The sequence below is a fragment of the Protomyctophum bolini genome, assembly GCF_963924005.1.
Source record: "Protomyctophum bolini genome assembly, chromosome: 1".
Lineage (NCBI taxonomy): Eukaryota > Metazoa > Chordata > Actinopteri > Myctophiformes > Myctophidae > Protomyctophum > Protomyctophum bolini.
Window position 1 is genome coordinate 43,589,217 of NC_137862.1, and position 21,718 is coordinate 43,610,934.

Below are 21,718 nucleotides of genomic sequence, written 5' to 3' on the forward strand. Positions count from 1 at the left end.
TACCTTCTCTCAGAACAATAATGTTTCCTTTCTTTGCAACTCTTTTTTTTGCAAATCCATCCTCCAGTTCCTGCACTCTTCCATATGGCACCATCCTTTCATGTAGGCAAGGGTAGCCTGTAACCTACAAAGTAGTGACACACACACACACACACACACACACACACACACACACACACACACACCACACACACAATGTGCAGTGACTCTTGTGAGCTCCGGAGAAACTACAAGCTCACAAAGCTCGTTCAAACATTGTCACAGTACAAAAACAACTTTGACACGATGTGTGTGAGAAGGGCACATCCCATTAAAAAAAACACCTGCAGACATTTGTTGCATGTTCCCTACTAGTCCCGGCCCTGACCGACATGTGAAAATACACATATTAACATTCAATAAACATTTGTTTATTGAACGGTCAAAGCTTAGCATGTGTCAACTCAGGCAAATGTAAACCCTTGTCGCCTCTCTCCGGGCGTCCCGACGCTCCGCTTTAAAAAGGAGTAGGAGGAGCATATTAATAATCAATCTCTGGTCTGCTGCTCCACCGCCGTCACAACATCCGGCTGGCTCCAGCACCCAAGGGGCCAGCTATGCACTCCAATGTTGAAGCGCTGGGCCCTAGTGGTAAGAGGAAGGACTGCAGGCGGACCCGTGAATTCTTGACGAGGAAACCCTGTGCAACCGAGCGCCCAATGTAAAGCCCAGCTGCACTTCCGCATCTGGACACCAAAATTTGGTGTCCAAATGCTGAATCAGCGAAAAAATGCGGAAATAGACGGTCCTTCCGACAGCCTTCCGGGTGCTTCAAAACGCCACTGAGCAACTTCCACTGACATGAATAGCGGAGGGGGCGGAGCTTCGCGCCAGTTCAGTCTCTATCCTTTTAATACTCTATGCCAGCACCTCAACACAGAAACGGGAACTCAAATCACTTTACTGTCACACTAGTAAAGAGCCTTATTCCACGCACTCAATAGGACGGAGGCATATAGTTACTTTCCTTAAGGCAGATGATAGAGAGCGTTGACATTGCAGAGTGATCAATCTCAGCGACGTGGAGGAGGCGATGAAGACATCGGACCCACGGTGTAGTATAGAGGAGGAGAGAAGTCCGGTCCGCGGGCACAGCGTGGAGAGACGAGGAGATAACCTATCTGGCCTACAACATGTATGGAGAAGAGGACAGAGAGAGAGGTCTGGCGTGGTCCGACGGCGGCGGCAGCAGGCACTGTCTGAGCAGAGAGAGAGCCCTGAGGTGGGATCTAGGTGGACCTTTATTTGGGCGTGGAGTTTACACGAATGAATGTCTTGGCTCAGTCTGTGTCTGATAGGCTGCACACGCCTTGGTTAGAGCACCTGACAGGTAAACAATTACTGTGGCATAATGTTCATTGTCCATCGCTATCATAGGGCACGGCACTCATCAAATAACACAGAAATGAAACACAGCATGCATAATCAAAATGAACCTCAAAATATAAATGAAGCAATAAAACACAATATAAAGTTAACCATTTATCATGCTGCTCTATGTGGCACTGTGCATTCTGTGACATTAAACCAAATGGCATTTTACACTCTATGACACTCTCACCAGGCACCAGGCCTATTCCTGGTTGTCACATAGTCTGTTCCTATGAGTCACTATAAATAATAACATAATAGGAAAACGTTATGAAATGGTTACTAGTGAGTGCATCTACTACCGATTTAAAATGTACTATAAGAGACGGTATTTTTCATGATTGAGGCTTTATTTATTGTGACAAACTGTTTAATTAATTTCTTAGTATAAAGCCTGTTCAATTTCATATATTGTACATTTGTGTTTTTAACTACGTTTTCATTATACCTTTAATTCATCATTATCTGTTGTTTTATTTCAAAGTTAGAACTCTGTTAAAATGTAATACCATGTAAAAGTTTCTTTGTTGAGAGGGCCCACCTCTCTGTACCGGAACCAGCTACTGACCCATGGTCTCGTTGGTCAAAAGGCAGGAAGCGCCTATTTCATGTCCGGTGGGAGAAGGGACCTTGAGTCGTGGTTTTCATGTATATAATAAATTGTAATTTCATTTCTCTGGGCTGGTTCAATTCTGCCTCAAATTGGCTCCGGAGACTTTGTTGAAACCTTGCATGTAGATTTTCACATGCTGTGCTTTGTAACGATTTCATCTCGTGTTTTACCAAAATAGATGCAGAGATCCTGAAGAACATTTCACATGCATTCTCCTTTCTTCTCTTCTACACTCTTGTCTGAGATGACACATGCTCAGACAAGCAGCAATGAATGAATGCGCACCAGCTAGGCTTTATAGTGGAGGGAGTAATCAGTGACTACTTACACCTGAGTAATTGGGGCGTGGCCACAGAACTCTGAATGGAGGGAGGTCTCCCTGTTGCGACATGAATGGAGGCTAGGCCAGATCACAGCCTATATGGGGATGATCTTTACGTCATTTCCAAGACGTCTTCACCAGTTGAAATAATATAGCTTATTCTGGGACAGATCTGACTAGTTATGATATGACTTAAGTTGATCTGGCCACGATCTGACTCTTTCTGATTAATCCAGGGACATTCGTCTTAGTGAGCAGAATTGATGTTGGTTGAAATCAGGTGATATTCTGGGCCAGATCTGACTAGTCTTGGTTTGACTTGATTTGGCTCCAATTGAGACGTCACTAATTCGTCCAGGTCCTGACCATGCTTGCTGGGAAAGCTACAAAAAAGTTGAGCTGGTTTCAACTTCAGCTACAAAGATACAAATACGCTGTGTAGCTTTGTATCTTAAGCGAACTTGAGCCACGAGAGACATGTTGAGTGAGCTAAAATGAGTTGCCGCGCCGAACGTTGCAAAGTTCACTTGAGCCAACCAGTGAACACAGAATTAGAAAGTAGAAAGAAACGCTTTTTTCGTTGTTTTTCTTCTTTGTAATTATTTGTCTGTCTTATTAATCTGGCTCCCTGGAGTAAAGAACATTGTAAAAGGCTATTTACTGTTGCTACCCTTAACATTGACAATGCATTGGGCGCTTAATGTTAAATATTTTAAAAAACTTGAAATACTTTTATTATTATTTTTAATCAAAATGCTTGGGTGTCACGCAAGCCAGTAAGCGCCATGGCTTAGCCTGGGAGCTGTCTCCTCCTTTGTCCCATCGTCTGCACACAACAGACCCACTCCTCCAGGCTTTCTCCCTTTACTGTTCTCCTTTGAATGAATTATCTGGCCCCATTTATAGCCACTGGAGCTCCACCCCACTCATTGACAGGGCTGGCACTGGTCAGGTAATTAAGGGCTTAATTAAAGGGGACGTTCAAGAACACATTATATGATATCACACAACAGCACAGCCCATTAAGACAGTAATATAAAGGACACAAGGGAAAACAATATTACTGATTAACAGGTAAATAATAAGGCCATTATGAAAAAGAACACTTGACCCCCGTCACACATGTATATCACTGGATACAATTATGATGATCAATTATCACTTCCTGAACTTAGGTTGAACAAGTCCTGACTCAGAGACATCAGCCTCCTGCTGGTCTCCTGAGCCCTGATCCCTCGCTTCCTGAGAATGAGAGAAGTATGTAGCAGAAGCCTCAGTCACCATGTTGAAAAACATAATTTTCATAACGTTGCTGATGTCTGAGGTGGGTGGGTCTTTCGGTACCTTCATGATGCTCAGTGACATCATAGAAAGTTTGTTTCCCTGCCCACATCCGTGGTTTTTCCTACAGGCACGTTTTTCACCGATTTTGTCTCCCGATGATAGCCTTACAGTATGTTAAAAAGGGAAGATGGAACAAATGTTTTTGGAGCGCTGAACGTTCACTTGACATGCTTGAAATCATTACCGTATCCTCAGGGTGAGCCCTCTATCTCCTGCACTGAAGCTGACATGAACATGAAAGCTCAGGAGGGAAATTGAGGCATAATTGCAGAGTGGAGGGGAAAACGGTAATCCCTGAATCATTAGTATGGACTCTTACCCCTCCTCCGTCATGTTCACCTCCTCCCGGTTGCTGGTCCCGCTGCGCCGGGCTGTTCATGCGAGACAGGAAGCTCTAAACTCTCCCACACCCCCGGGTCACGTTGGGCAAGACCTACGCTGTAGAGTATATCATTTTTTGGGGGCGCAAGTTGCGGGACTGTGGCGGAAGTACGGCTCAAGGAAATGGCGTTGACTCTTTACAAATCAGTTCTCCGTGAATGAAACAAGTGTTGTGATTGGTGGAAAAAATATTGTATCCGGGGAAAATACATCTGACAGATGTTCTGGACTGACACTTCCGCTGATACGCTCTCTGTCTTAGGTTGTGACCAGGCTTTTCTCTTTGCAGATGAGTATGGCTGGGGCCGAGGCTATACCCCCGGCTCCTTTGTAAGCCATAGGGCCTGGCTGTTGAACAGGAGAACAAAATGCCACACACACACACACACACATGCATGCATGCACGCACGCACACACACACACACACACACACATGCATCCACAGACAAGAGACACATTACGCATGGTAGCGAAGAAAGAAAAACAAAAGTTGAATAAAATAATACATAATTACGCAATACGCACGCATGCAGATACAGAAGAGTGCCCAAACATGAACCCACACATGCATAGAAACATACAGTCCTAGAAATAAATACATAAATAAAGTGTGTGTGCGCGTGCGTGCGTGTGTCCAGCGGTGTGGTTTCCGAGACACAGTGGCTGAGCTGATCCCCCCACTACAGCTTCAAAGACATGGTTAGGTGACAGACACACACACACACACACACACACACACACACACACACACACACACACACACGTCATAAGTCTATACAGTACATTCACTCCTATTGTCACTGTCACTCCATCCACTTTCACTCTGTCACTTGTCATTTGTAGTTTTCAGGAATCGGGAGAATATGGAAAGAACATCACATCACCCAATATTATTCTCTCAAGAACAGATTCCGAGCAGCGCTACTGAATGTGTCAGCAGGGGCATTCAGAACGTGTATACATTGTTGTATACACTGACTATTGAAGAGGAGGGCTGAGGGTGGACCAAACAGGCCAACATCCTGTTATCCACATTCTATTGGGCGGCGCCCCCAGAGGCAAATTCAAATGGAAACATGCGGAAAAAAGCATAGGGTGCTGTGTTTTCCCTTCTTCTGCTGAGGGGCCCAATAAAAACAACCTGTCACCACGCTGTGATGACACTCTGTCACCCCTTCATTACACTGTGTTCACCCAACGTAAACACTCGTCATGAGGAAGTGTTGACAGAGTGTTGGAGTAGTATGTTATTCGGACCACACTGTCACCCAACTCAAACAGTGTCACACCTCTGTCAACTCCCGGTCCATCGTCCAAAACAGAGGAACACATCTCTCTCTATCCCAGGCACTGATGGAAGTACAAACATACTTTACTTTAAGTAAATGTATCAATACCAATAAGTATTGGCATCAAAGTGTACTTAAAGTAGCCTACATAACATACGAAAGTCTTGAAATAGCAGGTCACCTGAGATGTACGTACTGTAGTGGAGTAGAATTATTGAAAATGGGCCATACTCCAGTAAAGTAAAGATCCCTTTTTTTTTTTACTTAAGTACAGTAGTTGAGTCAATCCTAGGGTTTCTCAAAATGTATATGCCATGGCCTGTGGGCAGCACCCTATTGTGACGTGAGGCCAGTTATCATACATACAGTATATAAAAGTAGACACAAGTAACATTATTTGGCATTGGAGAGAGAGAGAGAGAGAGAGAGAGAGAGAGTGAGAGAAACCAAATTGATTCAGACACGCTCCACAAAAAGTGAATCACTGGAAAGATGTCCCCTCAGCCAGCTAGTTCTGGGACTAACACAAGCACAACCACCAGACAGAAAACAAACCGGACTACACCAAATCATAAGAAAACTAAAAGAAAGCATCTTACACACTGGAAAAGATCTACTCAAAACCAGAGCAAAATGGAATGCTATTTAGCTCTAAACAGAGAATACACAGTAGCAGAATACTTGAGCACTGTAACTGATCCAAAACTAAGGAAAACATTAACTCGATAGACTCAGTGAACACAGTCTTGCCAGACCTGGCTCCCAAGAGAAGACAGACTAATTAACTAACTAACACATTTTTATTCTATTTTATCAACACTTTCTGTTGTTTTCTGGGGCGACACGTTGCACTGCACCATGATCTGGCATAAATGAATGCTATATATAGCCTACTTTCACTTCAGTAACTTTTGTTACTTTAGGGTCAATTTATTCATTTATTTATTGAGTAGCCTTTTAAAGCTTCGCGTCGGAATGTAATCATCCCATCGGGGCTAATTTCTCAACAATCACCGGCAACAATCCCTTCGATCTCAGGGAGTCAGGGATAATGTTACTAGTACTCTGCAAAGTATTCTGGGCCACTTCTGAGACTTTTGTCTTTGTGATGAAACCAAACAGCAGTTGTGTCACTCACTGCCAGGGCCGGTTCTAGGCATAGGTGAACTAGGCGGTCGCCTAGGGCCTCAACCACTGAGGGGGCCTCGTCACAGGGAGAAGATTTTTTTTTTTCATGTATCCCTTACATGGGCTACTGGCCACATGTGGCCCCCACCTAGCTTCTTAATTTTGATCTCAAAGTGCACCAGATTGAAGCATTTTCATGGCAAATTTACACATTTTATCCGGCGTGGCAAAGCAGGAGGGGGGGGGGGCTCTGTATAATATGTTGCCTAGGGCCTCAAAAGGCCTAGAACCGGCACTACCGTAGGACCACTACCAGTTGACCTGTAGTAAGTCTCATGGTCGGGGGGGTAGGACCAAGGGATTTGGGATTTGTTTATAAACATTTTGGTATTTGTTTATAAACATTTGTGATTTGTTTATAAACATTTTGGGATTTGTTTATAAACATTTGGGATTTGTTTACAAACATTTGGGATTTGTTTATAAACATTTGGGATTTGTAAGTCTCATGGGGGGGGGGGGTAGGACCACTACCAGTTGGCCTGTAGTAAGTATCATGGTCGGGGGGGTAGGACCAAGTCTCATGGGTTTTGGGATTTGTTAATAAACATTTTGGTATTTGTTTATAAACATTTGTGATTTGTTTATAAACATTTGTGATTTGTTTATAAACATTTGTGATTTGTTTATAAACATTTTGGGATTTGTTTATAAACATTTGGGATTTGTTTACAAACATTTGGGATTTGTTTATAAACATTTGGGATTTGTAAGTCTCATGGGGGGGGGGGGGGGGTAGGACCACTACCAGTTGGCCTGCAGTAAGTCTCATGGTCGGGGGGGTAGGACCAAGTCTCATGGGTTTTGGGATTTGTTTATAAACATTTTGGTATTTGTTTATAAACATTTGGGATTTGTTTATAAACATTTGTGATTTGTTTATAAACATTTTGTGATTTGTTTATAAACATTTGGGATTTGTTTACAAACATTTGGGATTTGTTTATAAACATTTGGGATTTGTAAGTCTCATGGGGGGGGTAGGACCACTACTACTGGCCACATGAGGCCCCCACCTAGCTTCTTAATTTTGATCTCAAAGTGCACCAGATTGAAGCATTTTCATGGCAAATTTACACATTTTATCCGGCGTGGCAAAGCAGGAGGGGGGGGGGGCTCTGTATAATATGTTGCCTAGGGCCTCAAAAGGCCTAGAACCGGCACTACCGTAGGACCACTACCAGTTGACCTGTAGTAAGTCTCATGGTCGGGGGGGTAGGACCAAGGGATTTGGGATTTGTTTATAAACATTTTGGTATTTGTTTATAAACATTTGTGATTTGTTTATAAACATTTTGGGATTTGTTTATAAACATTTGGGATTTGTTTACAAACATTTGGGATTTGTTTATAAACATTTGGGATTTGTAAGTCTCATGGGGGGGGGGGGTAGGACCACTACCAGTTGGCCTGTAGTAAGTATCATGGTCGGGGGGGTAGGACCAAGTCTCATGGGTTTTGGGATTTGTTAATAAACATTTTGGTATTTGTTTATAAACATTTGTGATTTGTTTATAAACATTTGTGATTTGTTTATAAACATTTGTGATTTGTTTATAAACATTTTGGGATTTGTTTATAAACATTTGGGATTTGTTTACAAACATTTGGGATTTGTTTATAAACATTTGGGATTTGTAAGTCTCATGGGGGGGGGGGGGGGGGTAGGACCACTACCAGTTGGCCTGCAGTAAGTCTCATGGTCGGGGGGGTAGGACCAAGTCTCATGGGTTTTGGGATTTGTTTATAAACATTTTGGTATTTGTTTATAAACATTTGGGATTTGTTTATAAACATTTGTGATTTGTTTATAAACATTTTGTGATTTGTTTATAAACATTTGGGATTTGTTTACAAACATTTGGGATTTGTTTATAAACATTTGGGATTTGTAAGTCTCATGGGGGGGGTAGGACCACTACTACTGGCCACATGAGGCCCCCACCTAGCTTCTTAACTTTGATCTCAAAGTGCACCAGATTGAAGCATTTTCATGGCAAATTTACAAATTTTATCCGGCGTGGCAAAGCAGGAGGGGGGGGGGGCTCTGTATAATATGTTGCCTAGGGCCTCAAAAGGCCTAGAACCGGCACTGCTCACTGCACTGGCCCTGAAATAACAAGCGGCCGTGTTAACCTACTAATTAATAATCATGAAATCAAAGAGACAAAAGCAGAGAGACGGACAGACAGTAAACCTACCATTTTCGTAGGTTTAATTTATACTTACAGCACAAGACATTCAACAAGAATTTTAGTCACAGTTTACATTATTATTTTTCTAATAATTGACAAACAAGGTTTCTCTCCAAACTTCAAGGTCTGTCACTTGTTGTCTAGATTATCATTTCTGGTGCTGATGTCCCGTGGTCTGCAAACTGATGTTTTATTCATTCGAATGTGTGGTTGTTCAAATGTTTTTCTCAGAATAATGGATAATATGAAACAGCACCGAGGTGAAGGCTCCAAGTTGAACAGATTACCCAGTCCTATAAAGGAATGCTGAAGTGAAGCCCCTCCACTCTCTTTTTACACTTAATGAGACTGGATGTTTTAAGTTTGGGAGCGTATTACAAAATATCCTCTGGGGTTTGACATTGACTATAATAGTGAGAGTACAAGATGAGACAGATCTAAGGATGAAAAAAAAAGTACAAAAAGAAGAAGGCACACGGATAAACAACGTACTCCTTCTCCATTAGGTTGACTGGATGAGTGTAGAGAGACAAGAACATGACGGGGGTGAATGTGAGAGAGAGAGAGACAGGAATACAAATCATTGTTTATACCATACACTGCTTACAGCAAATGACCTCGGTACATAGAAATTCTGTTATATAAACAGAGTAACTTTCATTCAATTACATTTGAATAAATTGCTGCTACTTGTCGCAAATGTTTTGTATACTAAGTGAATGCAAAAACATTGAAATACTGCTGTCAACTTTCAAAAGTATCATAATGTATAACTATATCTGACAGAAAATGCACAATCTTTTTATAGTTTCACAAGATACAGTAGTATTACCCAAAGTGTTAATGTAACACAGCTCTTATTTAATTCCTATTTATATTCAATATTTATTTGTAAATAAATTGTTTTATTGTGATTGTCTTGTCTTGGCAATGTAAATGTATACGTTTTATCATGCCAATAAAGCTCCTTTGAATTGAATTTAATTTAATTGAGAGAGACAGAGAGAGACAGAGAGGAGTTATGCCAGACACGACAGGAATCAGATTTGAACTCAGACCCCTACACCCAATGAGGACCAGCGAATTACTGAGAGCATCACAGTCAGAAAATAAGTGGTAGGAGTTCAAATGTTTCAGCCGAACGTGATGTTTGTCCAGTGACAGTAAAAGTAAAAATAAATAAGCCTTAACACACGTACCACAGTCTCCCTGATCAACTCTTCACTTGAGAGGTAGTTTTTGAAAGTGCACCTTTCTTTAAATTAGTTCTTGAAATGATTCTGAACCCATTCCAGGCATTAGTTTTGCACGTAAAATACTACTTGGGCCTTATCCACTTGCCCAAATGTGCTGACCTCATCGCAAGATCACATTTGTGATTACGGCTATGTCCGTTTTTAGCCCAAGGAGTGTTTTTCTTAGAAAAATAATGCTTGGAATGGATTCAGAATAATGAAAACCCTGTAGTTGGTCACATGCTACTTAAAGCATAATGAAATTTAGAACATTTTGCCATATATTGCTCGTTAATGGTACCCCAACTTTCAGCAGCTGTCAAAACTTCCCCTAGGGTGGCTGAATAGAAACCAATGTGGGATATGTAGTAGATTGTAGACACCTTTACAAACACATTGGTGAAGACAATTATTGGTAAGAAATGTATTCCCAAATTTGACATTATTACGACAATATTCTCCGACTATGATCAGAAATAACACGTAAAAAACACACAAAATCCCCATCAGTATATATGGTATATATACATGTCGCTGTAAAATGTTGAGCGTTGCAGACAGAAGGATTTATAAGGCAGCCGTGGGCTGTAGAGCCACTTTATGAGCTGGAGGCAGCCTCTCGTGGTCAGGCATGCCGCCATGTTTTACTACCAAACCAACTCTCTCCCTCCTGTTCTAACACATTCCCTCTGTCACCTGAGGGGAACGCTCCACCTGTCATTCAAGGATGACACACATGCACGCACACACACGCACAAACACACAAATTATCTTTCTGGGGGAAAAAGCACTACAACTAAATGGACCTCTGTTGAATTGTGGTCACTAATTTAAACATGTGACCAGTGAGGACAATTTCCCTTCTTTATGCTATCATGTCTGAAAAAATGCTGGGATAAAATGTATTATGTATCCGGAGGCAGCCATGATGAATGAACAACAGTCACATAATCAATTAATATTCCATTTGGTTGGTATACTGTCTCAGTTGCCACCACATGTTTAATTTGATGCAATAAGGGCTACAGTATTTGTCAAAATATGTCTGTGGTGCCTGCTTAAACAGAATGTAGTGAACTGTGCCATAGATGATAGGAGAGTGACCAAAACAGAGGGAATAGATGTAGTAGGTCATGACAGCCATGAGCAAAATAAAAAAACTATTCTAATAGAACAATAGCTGCCTGATTATCAGACTAAAGCATGAAGCTTAGTCCACTCATTCAGTGGGCAGGGTCTATGGTCTGGATCCATAACAATATTGTTCTCTTCATAACATATTTAATCCAGAACTAATGGTCAACATGCAGGTCCCATGCTAATTGGACCTAATTGGAAACCAATTTTATAGTAGTCTGCTTGGGTCGCTATGGAGGCTCAGAGACACTCCCATTTTATATATTTTTCTTATCTCAGGTAATCCATGCATGGGTGTGTTTGTCAATTGGGAGCTCTATTGTCTTTCTCTAGAGGTGTGTTGTGTTAAGTAGTAAATGTGTGTTCTGTCAGGTGTCATTAAGGAGCAGAGGGAGTCTGAGGAGAGCTGTCAGGTTCTGGAGTAATGGACGTCTTCTCCACTGATTGCTAACAGGGATGGAGTCAGCACAAACAGAACATTGGGAGCGATAACTTGATGGAGGTGAACAGACAGGCACAGCTGGTCACACGAGTGAGTGTGAGGAGTGTGTGTGTGTGTGTGTGTGTGTGTGTGTGTGTGTGTGTGTGTGTGTGTGTGTGTGTGTGTGTGTGTGTGAATTTCTGTGGTCTGGGGTTTTCTGGCTCAAACATTTTCCTGTGGAGTGTGATGTAAGAGCCAGCCCATATGACAATGGGATTTGCCAGCAGATGTCACTGTTTTCACTGTTTTGCCTGTTTTCATTGCAGCTCAAAGGCTCCACAGACACAGAGAAAATCATAGACCACAGAGAATCCACTGAATGTTCAAAGTTCAGGTTGTTTGGGTGGAATTGAGGTCATACAATAAATGAAAATTAATGTCATGAAACCTTTAACATAATTCTGATTGAAATGTCGAATACAAATACATTCTGACTGCATAACCACTGAACAAGAAAGATGCATACAGGTCAGCATTCCCCCACAACCCCATGTTGTCTCTCCACCTGCCTTTATCTGCTCGCAAACAACCGTGTCAAATTATTGTTTCATCACTGACAATAATTATTAAGTCACACCACAGAGCATCAACACATCCACACAGCAAACATTTCATATAATAGCCATAACAAGAACAGCAGTATCAATATAATCACTCAGCATTACAACAGGCCACGCAAAGGCATGGCCCGAGCTGTCATCACAAAATGGTTTAGATTTGAGCCCAATTAAAAACGAATTGCTTGAAATGAGTGCTGACCCTCGCCGAATTGGATGCCAGTGATCTGGTTTCTTACAGTGGGCCAGCCGGTACCTAGAGAGCGAGCCTCTCTGACACACTGTCAGCGTGGTAGAAAATCCAGAGGCTTCTGCCCGCAATAGGCTGAGAATTATAGCTACTACTATGCTACTGTATGTGGTTGACGTGTGTGTGTGTGTGTGTGTGTGTGTGTGTGTGTGTGTGTGTGTGTGTGTGAGAGAGAGAGAGAGAGAGAGAGAGAGAGAGAGAGAGAGAGAGAGAGAGAAGGAGGGAGGGAGAAGCGTGAACTGAACTTGAACGGAATTAACTTCCAAATTTGCGTAAAATGAATAATGACGGCCATCTCTTTCATCTATTTATAAACTCTTATTTATAAAGCCGTTTTAAGGATGCACGTTGACACATATTCTAGTTATTATACATTCTGGAAACAGCCAGCCAATTGGAGACGGTCTGGACTCTAACTGAGCCTCGGGGGGGCGTGGTGTGCCAACCATTCTAGTGCGATCCCAGATCCCAAAAAGTAATTGTTCCTCCAGGCTATGAGATGTCAACCCTAGAGGCCAGGCCCATGAGCATAAAATAATAGCCTACAGTAGTTATAGTGCAGCTAGTTTGACATTTTGATTTGCTGTAACCTTAATTTCCCTTCAGGGATTAATGAAGTGTATTGCATCTCATCTCATCTCATATCTCATCTTGTCTTGTCTTGTTTTCTCATTTAAATGGAACTAAAAGAGGATTCTCACAAGAGGAAATGATCGAGTACAATGTTTTTACAACCCTTCAGCATGCATTTGACTGTCATGATCTGTCTCTTAATGTTGCTCCATTCCCTTTGGCCACCTCCATAGTCTAATTTAGTCACCGTTACCTGCACACCTGTTTCCACTTCCTTGTAGGTCCTGCTCCTGCCAATTCATTCATTTCACCTTGCACCTCATTCTTTAACCTGACACCAGAGAGCGGTGCGGGTCATTTGTGGCCCCCGGGCCACCAGTTACCCATGTATGGCAGAGATATAAATGTAGATACCGCACGCTGCCATTCATTGGAGCGATGCATCATCATTGCGGCCGCCATATGTTGTTTGGGAGAGCCGTGCTTCCTAATGCATGCATGCCCCACGTATGCCTATTGAAGCAGGAGACAATTTAAATCTTCATAACTCATATGATAGTAATGTTATAAGATTCCAGTATACTCCCGAGTCCTGACTCAGGTATATTTCTTGCAGTGTAGTTAAGGCCAACTGCTCTACAATAATGCTGGTGGCAATGCTGGTGGCTCAGTGGCAATGAGGCGTCAATGTATTTATGTCTATGACCTACACACCATGACATTGATTATAGCTTTGTCCGATTTTTTTCCACTCTGACCTGTGACGAATTAGCTGATGAGTTTTTGATTGCCTACATTAGTGGCAGTGTTGTTACCTTGAGAATGTAATTAGCAGAGACAGTAAAAAAGAAAAAGAAAAGAAAACACATGCAGGGATCAAAGCATGAGGAAAGTGTGATGGGAGAATGATGGCTGTTGATTAATTGATCATTTAACTCCAATCGCTTGGCTATATCATATAATATAATAATAATAATAATAATAAGCATATAATATATGCTATAGCATATTATGACATATTATGTCATCTTTGTGAGACATATTCTAGTTTGAAACGCTGAGGAAGGGCTGCGTGCTGAATAACGTTCGTTTCTCTAGGTAGAGCTGCTGCTGTGTACTCGTCTCATTAATAAAGAAACTCATAAGAAACTATACTCAAGAGAGTGCGGATATTCCCTTTTTTCATCTATCTTCAATAATCTGCACCGATCAGCCACAGAGAGACATAAATTTAAACGCCATTGGCATTGATCTACGGAAATTGATAAATGTTACGCTTAACGCCATCGCCGTTGATGTACGGCAATATTGGTCTTTTATAGTGCTTTTGATTGATCAAGTCGTAATGCTACTCACGTTAGCATTGGGTTGCTAGCTGGTGTTGTCAATGACACGGGATCGCGCCATCTTGATCACCGTGCGCATTCACACCCATTCTGTCTGTTTCTTTAAATCGCGCCTTTGTCTCCTAGTCTTTGTCCCAGATGGCATGTCTGGTCAAAACAAGGTTTATTCCACGGCCCAGAGCCGACGATGTCATCCTCCTCCATCATGTTTTAGCAGCACGGACGGTATCTATCCCCTAACATCTCAAGGCGCAGGTGCAACAAATTGTTAATTTGCAGTGGCGCACAATTTCAACATTATGTCAGGCAGAGAGAGTTGTGTTTACACTGTGTGCTGCTGTCAGTAGGCTAAATTGAAAAGGAAGCAATCCGCCCAACAACTACATCCCTTTTTTTGGGAAAAAGACTGCGACCGTCCCAGCAGCAGCAGAAGAAGACAGTTACAGTGATACCTTGGTTATCATTGAGCCCCCGGATAATAACAACAACACCAGCAGGAACATTATTTGACAGGTGAAGACTGAAGAGCAACAATTTGGACTGCATGCCCTAAAAAGGGACATTTGTTTAAGGCTAAGGCTTTAAGGAAATACATATTGTGCCGCATGTTGTCTTTAGTAGCTATAGTTTACAATCTTATTTTTAAATAAATGCCTAATTTGATTTGATTTGTTATTTCACATTTTTTACATTGTAAACTTCATGGCAGATTGGCAGGGTTCAGTACAAGACTGAAAGTTATATTTGTGTTCCCCATGGGGTTTTTTTATTGTATACATCTGTATCTATCTCCCTGCTCTCAATGTTTTATGATGGTGTTTAATCGTGCCGAGCAGGGAGAAAATGCAACAGAGCTGAATGCAAAGATAAATATCATATGCACATAAATATTGGTTAAATCTATTTGTGAGTTGTCTGACTGATAGCGGATAGTGTTTGTTCTGTAATTTTACAGAACAAACACTATAGTCTACACACTACAGCAAAGATTATTATCATCACTTACCTTTAATTTGTTTATTACTTCAGAAAATAAAAAATATATATATTTTGGACATCATTATGGCAACTGTAGAGTAAGATTATAGGACTAAATGAACATTTCAGTCATTTTCAGTACGCTCGCACACACACACACACACACACACACACACACACACACACACACACACACACACACACACACACACACACACACACACACAGTACACACACACTGGACCCAGTGTGTGTGTGTGTGTGTGTGTGTGTGTGTGCACGTGCGTGCGTGTGCGTGTGTGTGTGTGTGTGTGTGTGTGTGTGTGTGTGAAGAGATTGGAGGAAGAATTATGTTTGTGTGTTTATCTTTTTCACATTGCATTGTGTTATGTGTGTTCACACTGATGACCTTGGATAGGAGATGAGGTTAGCTGAGCATTATAGTCGAGGATGGTATGAAACGACCATGGTACTGTATATGAACCTCCGTCAATATTTGAGTTATGAGTTGAAGCTGACTTTTTTTTTTACTTTGATGTATCTAAACATAATTATTTGAATCTCTTATGTGTATCACAAAACATGTGGATGGTATATGCTCTCAATGTTAGGTCAGCTTGAGTTGTTCAGTTATACAGTACTGTAGGTAGGCGTATGTTCAGATTTCAGTCCAGATCTCCAGAAGGTGCACTTCCTCATTCCACTGACTTCCACGACTCGACTTCCTCAATGATGAAATGTGCATTTTCTCCCTGACAAGATGCTCATTTAATGGGAGTGGTTTAAGCAGGAATCTATAAAATCCTGCAGGTAGGCGAGATGTAGCGGACGTGTGTGAGTTGCAGTAGCGGAAAGGGCCCCAACATGGGTAGTTGGATTATCAACCATGGATTTACATATCTCATACTGGTGCGTCCATTTTATATGCCAAAATTGTACAAAACAAAGATTTGTAAACATTCAAGTGTCCAAATGACGAACTTATTTACAGGCAGAATGAACCAATAAGCTTTTCCTATTTAACAAACACTATTTGTGATGTGAACATTTTAACTTGACTTGCAGTTTGTCTTTTTTGGCCTCAATGGATACATATTCATCTCGGAGTATCTGATTTATGAAACCGGGGATCGATTTTTCTACGGACGTCACCTTCTAGGGGTAGGTTAACCATTGTGTTTCAGCTGCATTTAACCAGTGACATCACTTATTCATGAAGAACTTATCTTAGTTTTAGTCGTATAAGTAATGCAGGCATATACTTTCCGCTGTCACTTAGGCCTATATACGTTTGAACTAATGACCCAGAATATGATCCAGTGAGGCTACATGTTAATATTTAATTTTTGTTTTGCTGTCCAGGTTGCACTGCCCATGGCCAGGGCTAGTGCAGCATGCCTCAACTTTAATTGCATGCTGATCCTCCTTCCAGTGTGCCGAAGCATGCTGTCCATGATCCGCGGCTCCATGCTCCATGTAAGATGCCTATGTGTACCGATTTGTGTGATGTTTGGATAAAAGCTGACAGGTCCAAAATATGGTCTCGGTCATGCCTTTTGGCCTGGCGGAGACAATAAATGTACAAAATATATAGAACTAGCACATATGTACACACACACACACACACACACGTGCGCATTGATGTTTCATTACACATTTTAAATTGCTTGTCTCAAACGTTTTGGACCCTTTCAGCATTGTGGCCGAAGAATGAGGGAACAACTGGACAATAATCTCGCTTTTCACAAGTTGGTTGCCTATACGATTGGATTATTTACATGTGAGTATATATTGTGTGTGTGTGTATATATATATATATATATATATATATATACTGTACACCTAGAACATTTGCCTTACAACTATAACCATGTGAAGACACAGCCATTTAAATCTGGGAGAATACAATTAATTAGACAATATAAATATTTTGTATGAACATTTATCTTTTAATTAGAGAAATTAGAATGAAAGTTGGAACAGATTCAGTTTCACTCACAATGTTGTAACACCAAAAGCAGCATACAGAGTTTTTCCATAGAATACAACTATGGTCTTTTAAAAGCCTTCTTATATTGAGGCTCGACTAATGGTGTATTTCTAAAGTATGTTTGAAGTTGAATTGGAATGAACAAGTGGAACTCAAATACATTAACCAACATTATCATATCTCTTCTGTTCTCTGATAGTGGTGCACGTAGTTTCCCATTTGTTCAATGTTGAGTTTTTCAACAACAGCAGACGAGGGGATTATGATGCACTCAGCACAGCCCTGTCCGACCTGGATGACACCCAAAACACCACCTACCTCAACCCGTTCCGCAACATAGTTGGTGTAAGTCAGCGGTTCTCAAACTTGCCTGTCAACGACCCCCAAATTAGTATGTGTTTTGCCGAAAATATGTTTTGACATTTGTGTTGTTAAAATGTTTCATATTTGTCCAAATATTTTCAAGATTTTTTGTAAATAGCAGATCTACAAGCTCACAATGCATCGCGATGGGACATCTTGAAGATGGGATATTTTCAAATAGCCTATGTATAAGGGTTAAAGTCGTTACATTCATCTTGACGCTATATCAACACATTTAGTTTGGGAACCCATGCATTACATCACAGTACATTAAGGTTATGTTATCTGATCAATAATATCGTAGTGCTGTTTGTAGTGTTTTGCGAAAAGGTTGGAAATTGCTGAGGTATTGACATGTCACCCTGTTTGACTCCTTGTGGCACAGAATGCACAGCAGGCCCCGACAATTTTTGCTGTCACGTCCCTCGCGGGTCTCACAGGTGTCGTCGCCTCACTGTCTCTCATCCTCATGATGGTAACCTCTACCGAGTTCATGAGGCGCAACTACTATGAAGTGTTCTGGTACACACACCATCTCTTTGTTGCCTTCTTCGGTGCCATTGTCCTTCACGGAGTAGGGTAAGGATGAAGGCAGGGAGCCACGTTATGTATATTTTTTCTTTGGTCTGTCCTCTTATGTGGCTCAATGTATCGCATCTATAGGCGCATCGTGCGGGGTCAGTTCACAACAGATCCACCACACAATCACACAATATGCAAGGATCGGAGTGAAGACTGGGGACAGATTCCTGAGTGCCCCATTCCTCAGTTTCGTGGGGGGTTTCCTGTGGTGAGTGTTAAAGCACAGTTCACTGTACAGTGTTCAGTTAAGTTAAGTTAGAGAAAAAGTAGCGTGATTATTTTGATGTAGACTCTGAAGTCAAATAACCATAACCCATTATTGTCCCCCTTATTCATAGACATTCCAGTGGGTGGTTTTCCCCATGTTTCTTTATTTGTTTGAGCGTCTGCTGCGTTTCATCCGCTACATGCAGCCGGTTCAATGCAGGAAGGTATGTTTGTGTCTAAATCATTTGTTGGCCTTCAGGTATAATTTCCAGTTGTGGTAGCATAATCCATGTGCGCTGTGTCTGTCATGCACCCCATCACCAGATCGTGATCCATGCGTTCAGGGTGCTGGAGTTGCAGCTGGTGAAAGATGGCTTCAAGACAGAGGTGGGACAGTACATTTTCCTCAATTGCCCAGCCATTTCCCAGCTTGAGTGGCACCCATTCACGATGACCTCTGCTCCTGAGGAGGACTTCATGAGTGTCCATATACGTTCCTTGGGGAACTGGACTGAGAAACTTATAAGTATGTGCGAGGAGCTTCCAGAGGGAAGTCAGGGACCCAAGTGAGCATCATTTCAAGTAGATATTTTACTATTTATATTGTGACTATAGCCCAGCTTAGAACCCATTTGATTCAGTGATATGAATCTTGACTCCACCCAAACGATGGCATTGTCACCATGTAATCATTAATACAATGGATAAAAACAGCCATTGTTTGCAGTTCCTTGTCCATGATCTATGATGTATCCTTCCTTAGAATACATGTTGATGGTCCATTTGGCACAGCCAGTGAGGATGTGTTTGACTATGAAGTCAGCATGCTGGTAGGTTCTGGCATCGGAGTCACCCCCTTTGCCTCCATTCTGCGGTCCATCTTTCACAAAATCAAAGTCTCTGACCCCAAGCTGCGCACCAGAAAGGTAACCCATACCAGGTCTAACCTGTTTGCCTTTGTCCTTTCATTAAACAGGCACATCCTTTGTTCTACTTTGACAGATGCTATGCCAGGTCTCATGAATCTAAGATAAAGGAGGTTATTCTCAGACATTAACACTGTTTTCACTGTTGGAAATGCACATTTATTTCCTGGTTGCAGATCTATTTCTACTGGCTGTGCCGGGGAACAAATACCTTTGAGTGGTTTGCTGATCTCCTGCATATGCTGGAGAAGGAGATGGAGGCCAGAGGAATGGAAGATTTCCTGACGTACAAACTCCACCTCACTGGCTGGGACGAGAGCCATGTATGCATGTGTCTAGATAATGTAGCTAAGATGAATCACTTAAACCACCTAGACTTTGTCAACTGGACTGGACCTTCGTTTTCTCTGTAGTTGGACCGCTTATTTCTGTCTACACACTATGGGCCTTACCCCTTAGGATATCTAAACTTCTTTGGGATTTTTTTTCTATACAAGCTCACATGTTGATGTAGATCGACTATTTGAAGTATTTTAAAATAGGGCAAAGAAGTTTATGCACTGGCGAAAATAGAAGCCCAAATCTCTTATTATTAGCGTCATGGTTGCGAGCGACGTGTCATGAGCTGGTAGATCAGCTATTTTTGGCTAATGTTCCGCCCAGAATAATGGATGTAATGCTAGGGTTCAAGTGTTTAATGCTACTTCAAATCTCATATTCAACCTACAGTGATTGAGATTCGTTCTTCCTTACCTCAGTTAGGTTTTCTCCATTTGTCTTTACAGGCTGCCTATGTGAATGTCCATTTTGATGAAGCAACAGATGTGGTGACTGGTCTCAAGCAGAAAACCCATTATGGCAGGCCTAACTGGGACAAGGAGTTTGAACAAGTCCGCAAAGAGAATCCTAAGTAAGAATAGGGTTGATCTTCCACACACCAGTTTTCAATAATGTATCCCCCCAGGTTTTCTGACTACAATTGCTTCCAAAAACCTGAACTTTGAACATTGAGTGGATTTTATGTGGTCTGGGGTTTTCTGTATAATTAGCCCCTATGGTTCAGCCCCTGGGGGGGAGGGGGGAGCAGGGACGTGTGCTCCGAAAACCTATCCGGGTTGTGCAAGGACGTGCTCTGATTGGCCAGTAGACAGCAGTCTGGGAAAACGCTCTCACCAGAACATTATATACTTTTCTCTGCCTATCGTGTCGCAATTAACGGCCCTGACTCGACTAAGCGAACTTCGCAGCGCTCAACACGGCAACTCGCTCGCTTTAGCTGGCTCGGTGGTGTCTCACGTGGCCCAAGTTCACTTGAGACGGTGGGCCTCCGTCGCGGTCTTGTCCATAGAGTAATATGTTGAGGTCTAGTCCGCAGTTGTTGGAGGCGAGAGGCCGAGAGGCGAGAGGCGAGAGGCACCTCCACGTTGGCCACAAAAGCGGAGCGTGGTTATAAGCACAACCTGGCTAGGATTTCGAATGTCGCAGCAGAGACGATGATTGACAGGCAAAGTCCCTCAACGGTGACATCTGCTGACACATTCTTTTTTCATTGCAGCTCAAAAGGCTTCAGAACATAGAGCAAAACCCCAGACCTATCCACTGAATGTTTAAAGTTCAGGTTGTTTGGGTGTAATTGAGGTCATAAAACCTAAAAGAAAAAGTTAAATCGAAGAAAATTAATGTCACGAAAGCTTTCGTATCGATACTGAAATTGATGTGTAAATAAAATATGAAAATAAGCTCGGTTAAATTAGCTAAATTAATCAATTTCCAGTTATGTTTATTTGCTAGCCAATTGCAAAAAATATGTTTTCCATACAGCGCATGCATCTTCAACATTGGGTCCAGTTTCCCTATAGTTTAGTTCGAAAACTTTTAGTAATCTAAATATGCAATATCTAATTTTCATAATTGAAATGCAAAACGTTCTGAATGTCATGCCAATGTCAACATTTGTCCCAATGTGTGTTTTCGGCTACATTCAGGTCAGTTGTGGGGATGTTCCTGTGTGGCCCTGAAGCCTTACAAGAAGTCTTGGAGAAGAACTGTGCCAAATACTCAGATGTGGATCCTCAGAAGACAAAATTCTACTTCAATAAGGAGAACTTTTAAGCTGAAACAGAGAGGTTTGTTTCTGTTTTTGAAAGATGATGCTCAATGATTTGTAAAATCCCCACAACCATAATTTATTTCTTCTGCTCTCTGTCTATGGTGGTGAGTGGTGAATATCAGAGAGAATGTCAATTAGATTTACACATTGTGTAGACATTCATCATCATCATGGCAGGTTGATACTTTTGAAAGCTTTGCTTGTCTCAAGACATATGCACACATGAGTAGGGCTCAATTTC

The 21,718-nt window shown here is 41.7% G+C and overlaps 1 protein-coding gene across 1 annotated transcript; it reads left to right on the forward strand.

The window, feature by feature from the left end:
- Positions 1-1,072: 1,072 nt before the first annotated feature.
- Positions 1,073-21,479, forward strand: LOC308320420 (NADPH oxidase 2-like; the record flags this gene model as incomplete). The annotated part of the gene is made up of 17 exons (XM_080770806.1): positions 1,073-1,261; positions 3,521-3,602; positions 11,487-11,527; positions 11,569-11,646; positions 14,448-14,546; positions 16,365-16,460; positions 16,662-16,775; positions 16,995-17,079; positions 17,489-17,634; positions 18,038-18,231; positions 18,316-18,442; positions 18,573-18,665; positions 18,766-19,007; positions 19,205-19,367; positions 19,544-19,690; positions 20,153-20,277; positions 21,353-21,479. 17 exons carry the CDS (start codon positions 1,073-1,075, stop codon positions 21,477-21,479), a joined length of 2,148 nt encoding a protein of 715 aa, XP_080626932.1.
- Positions 21,480-21,718: the final 239 nt, after the last annotated feature.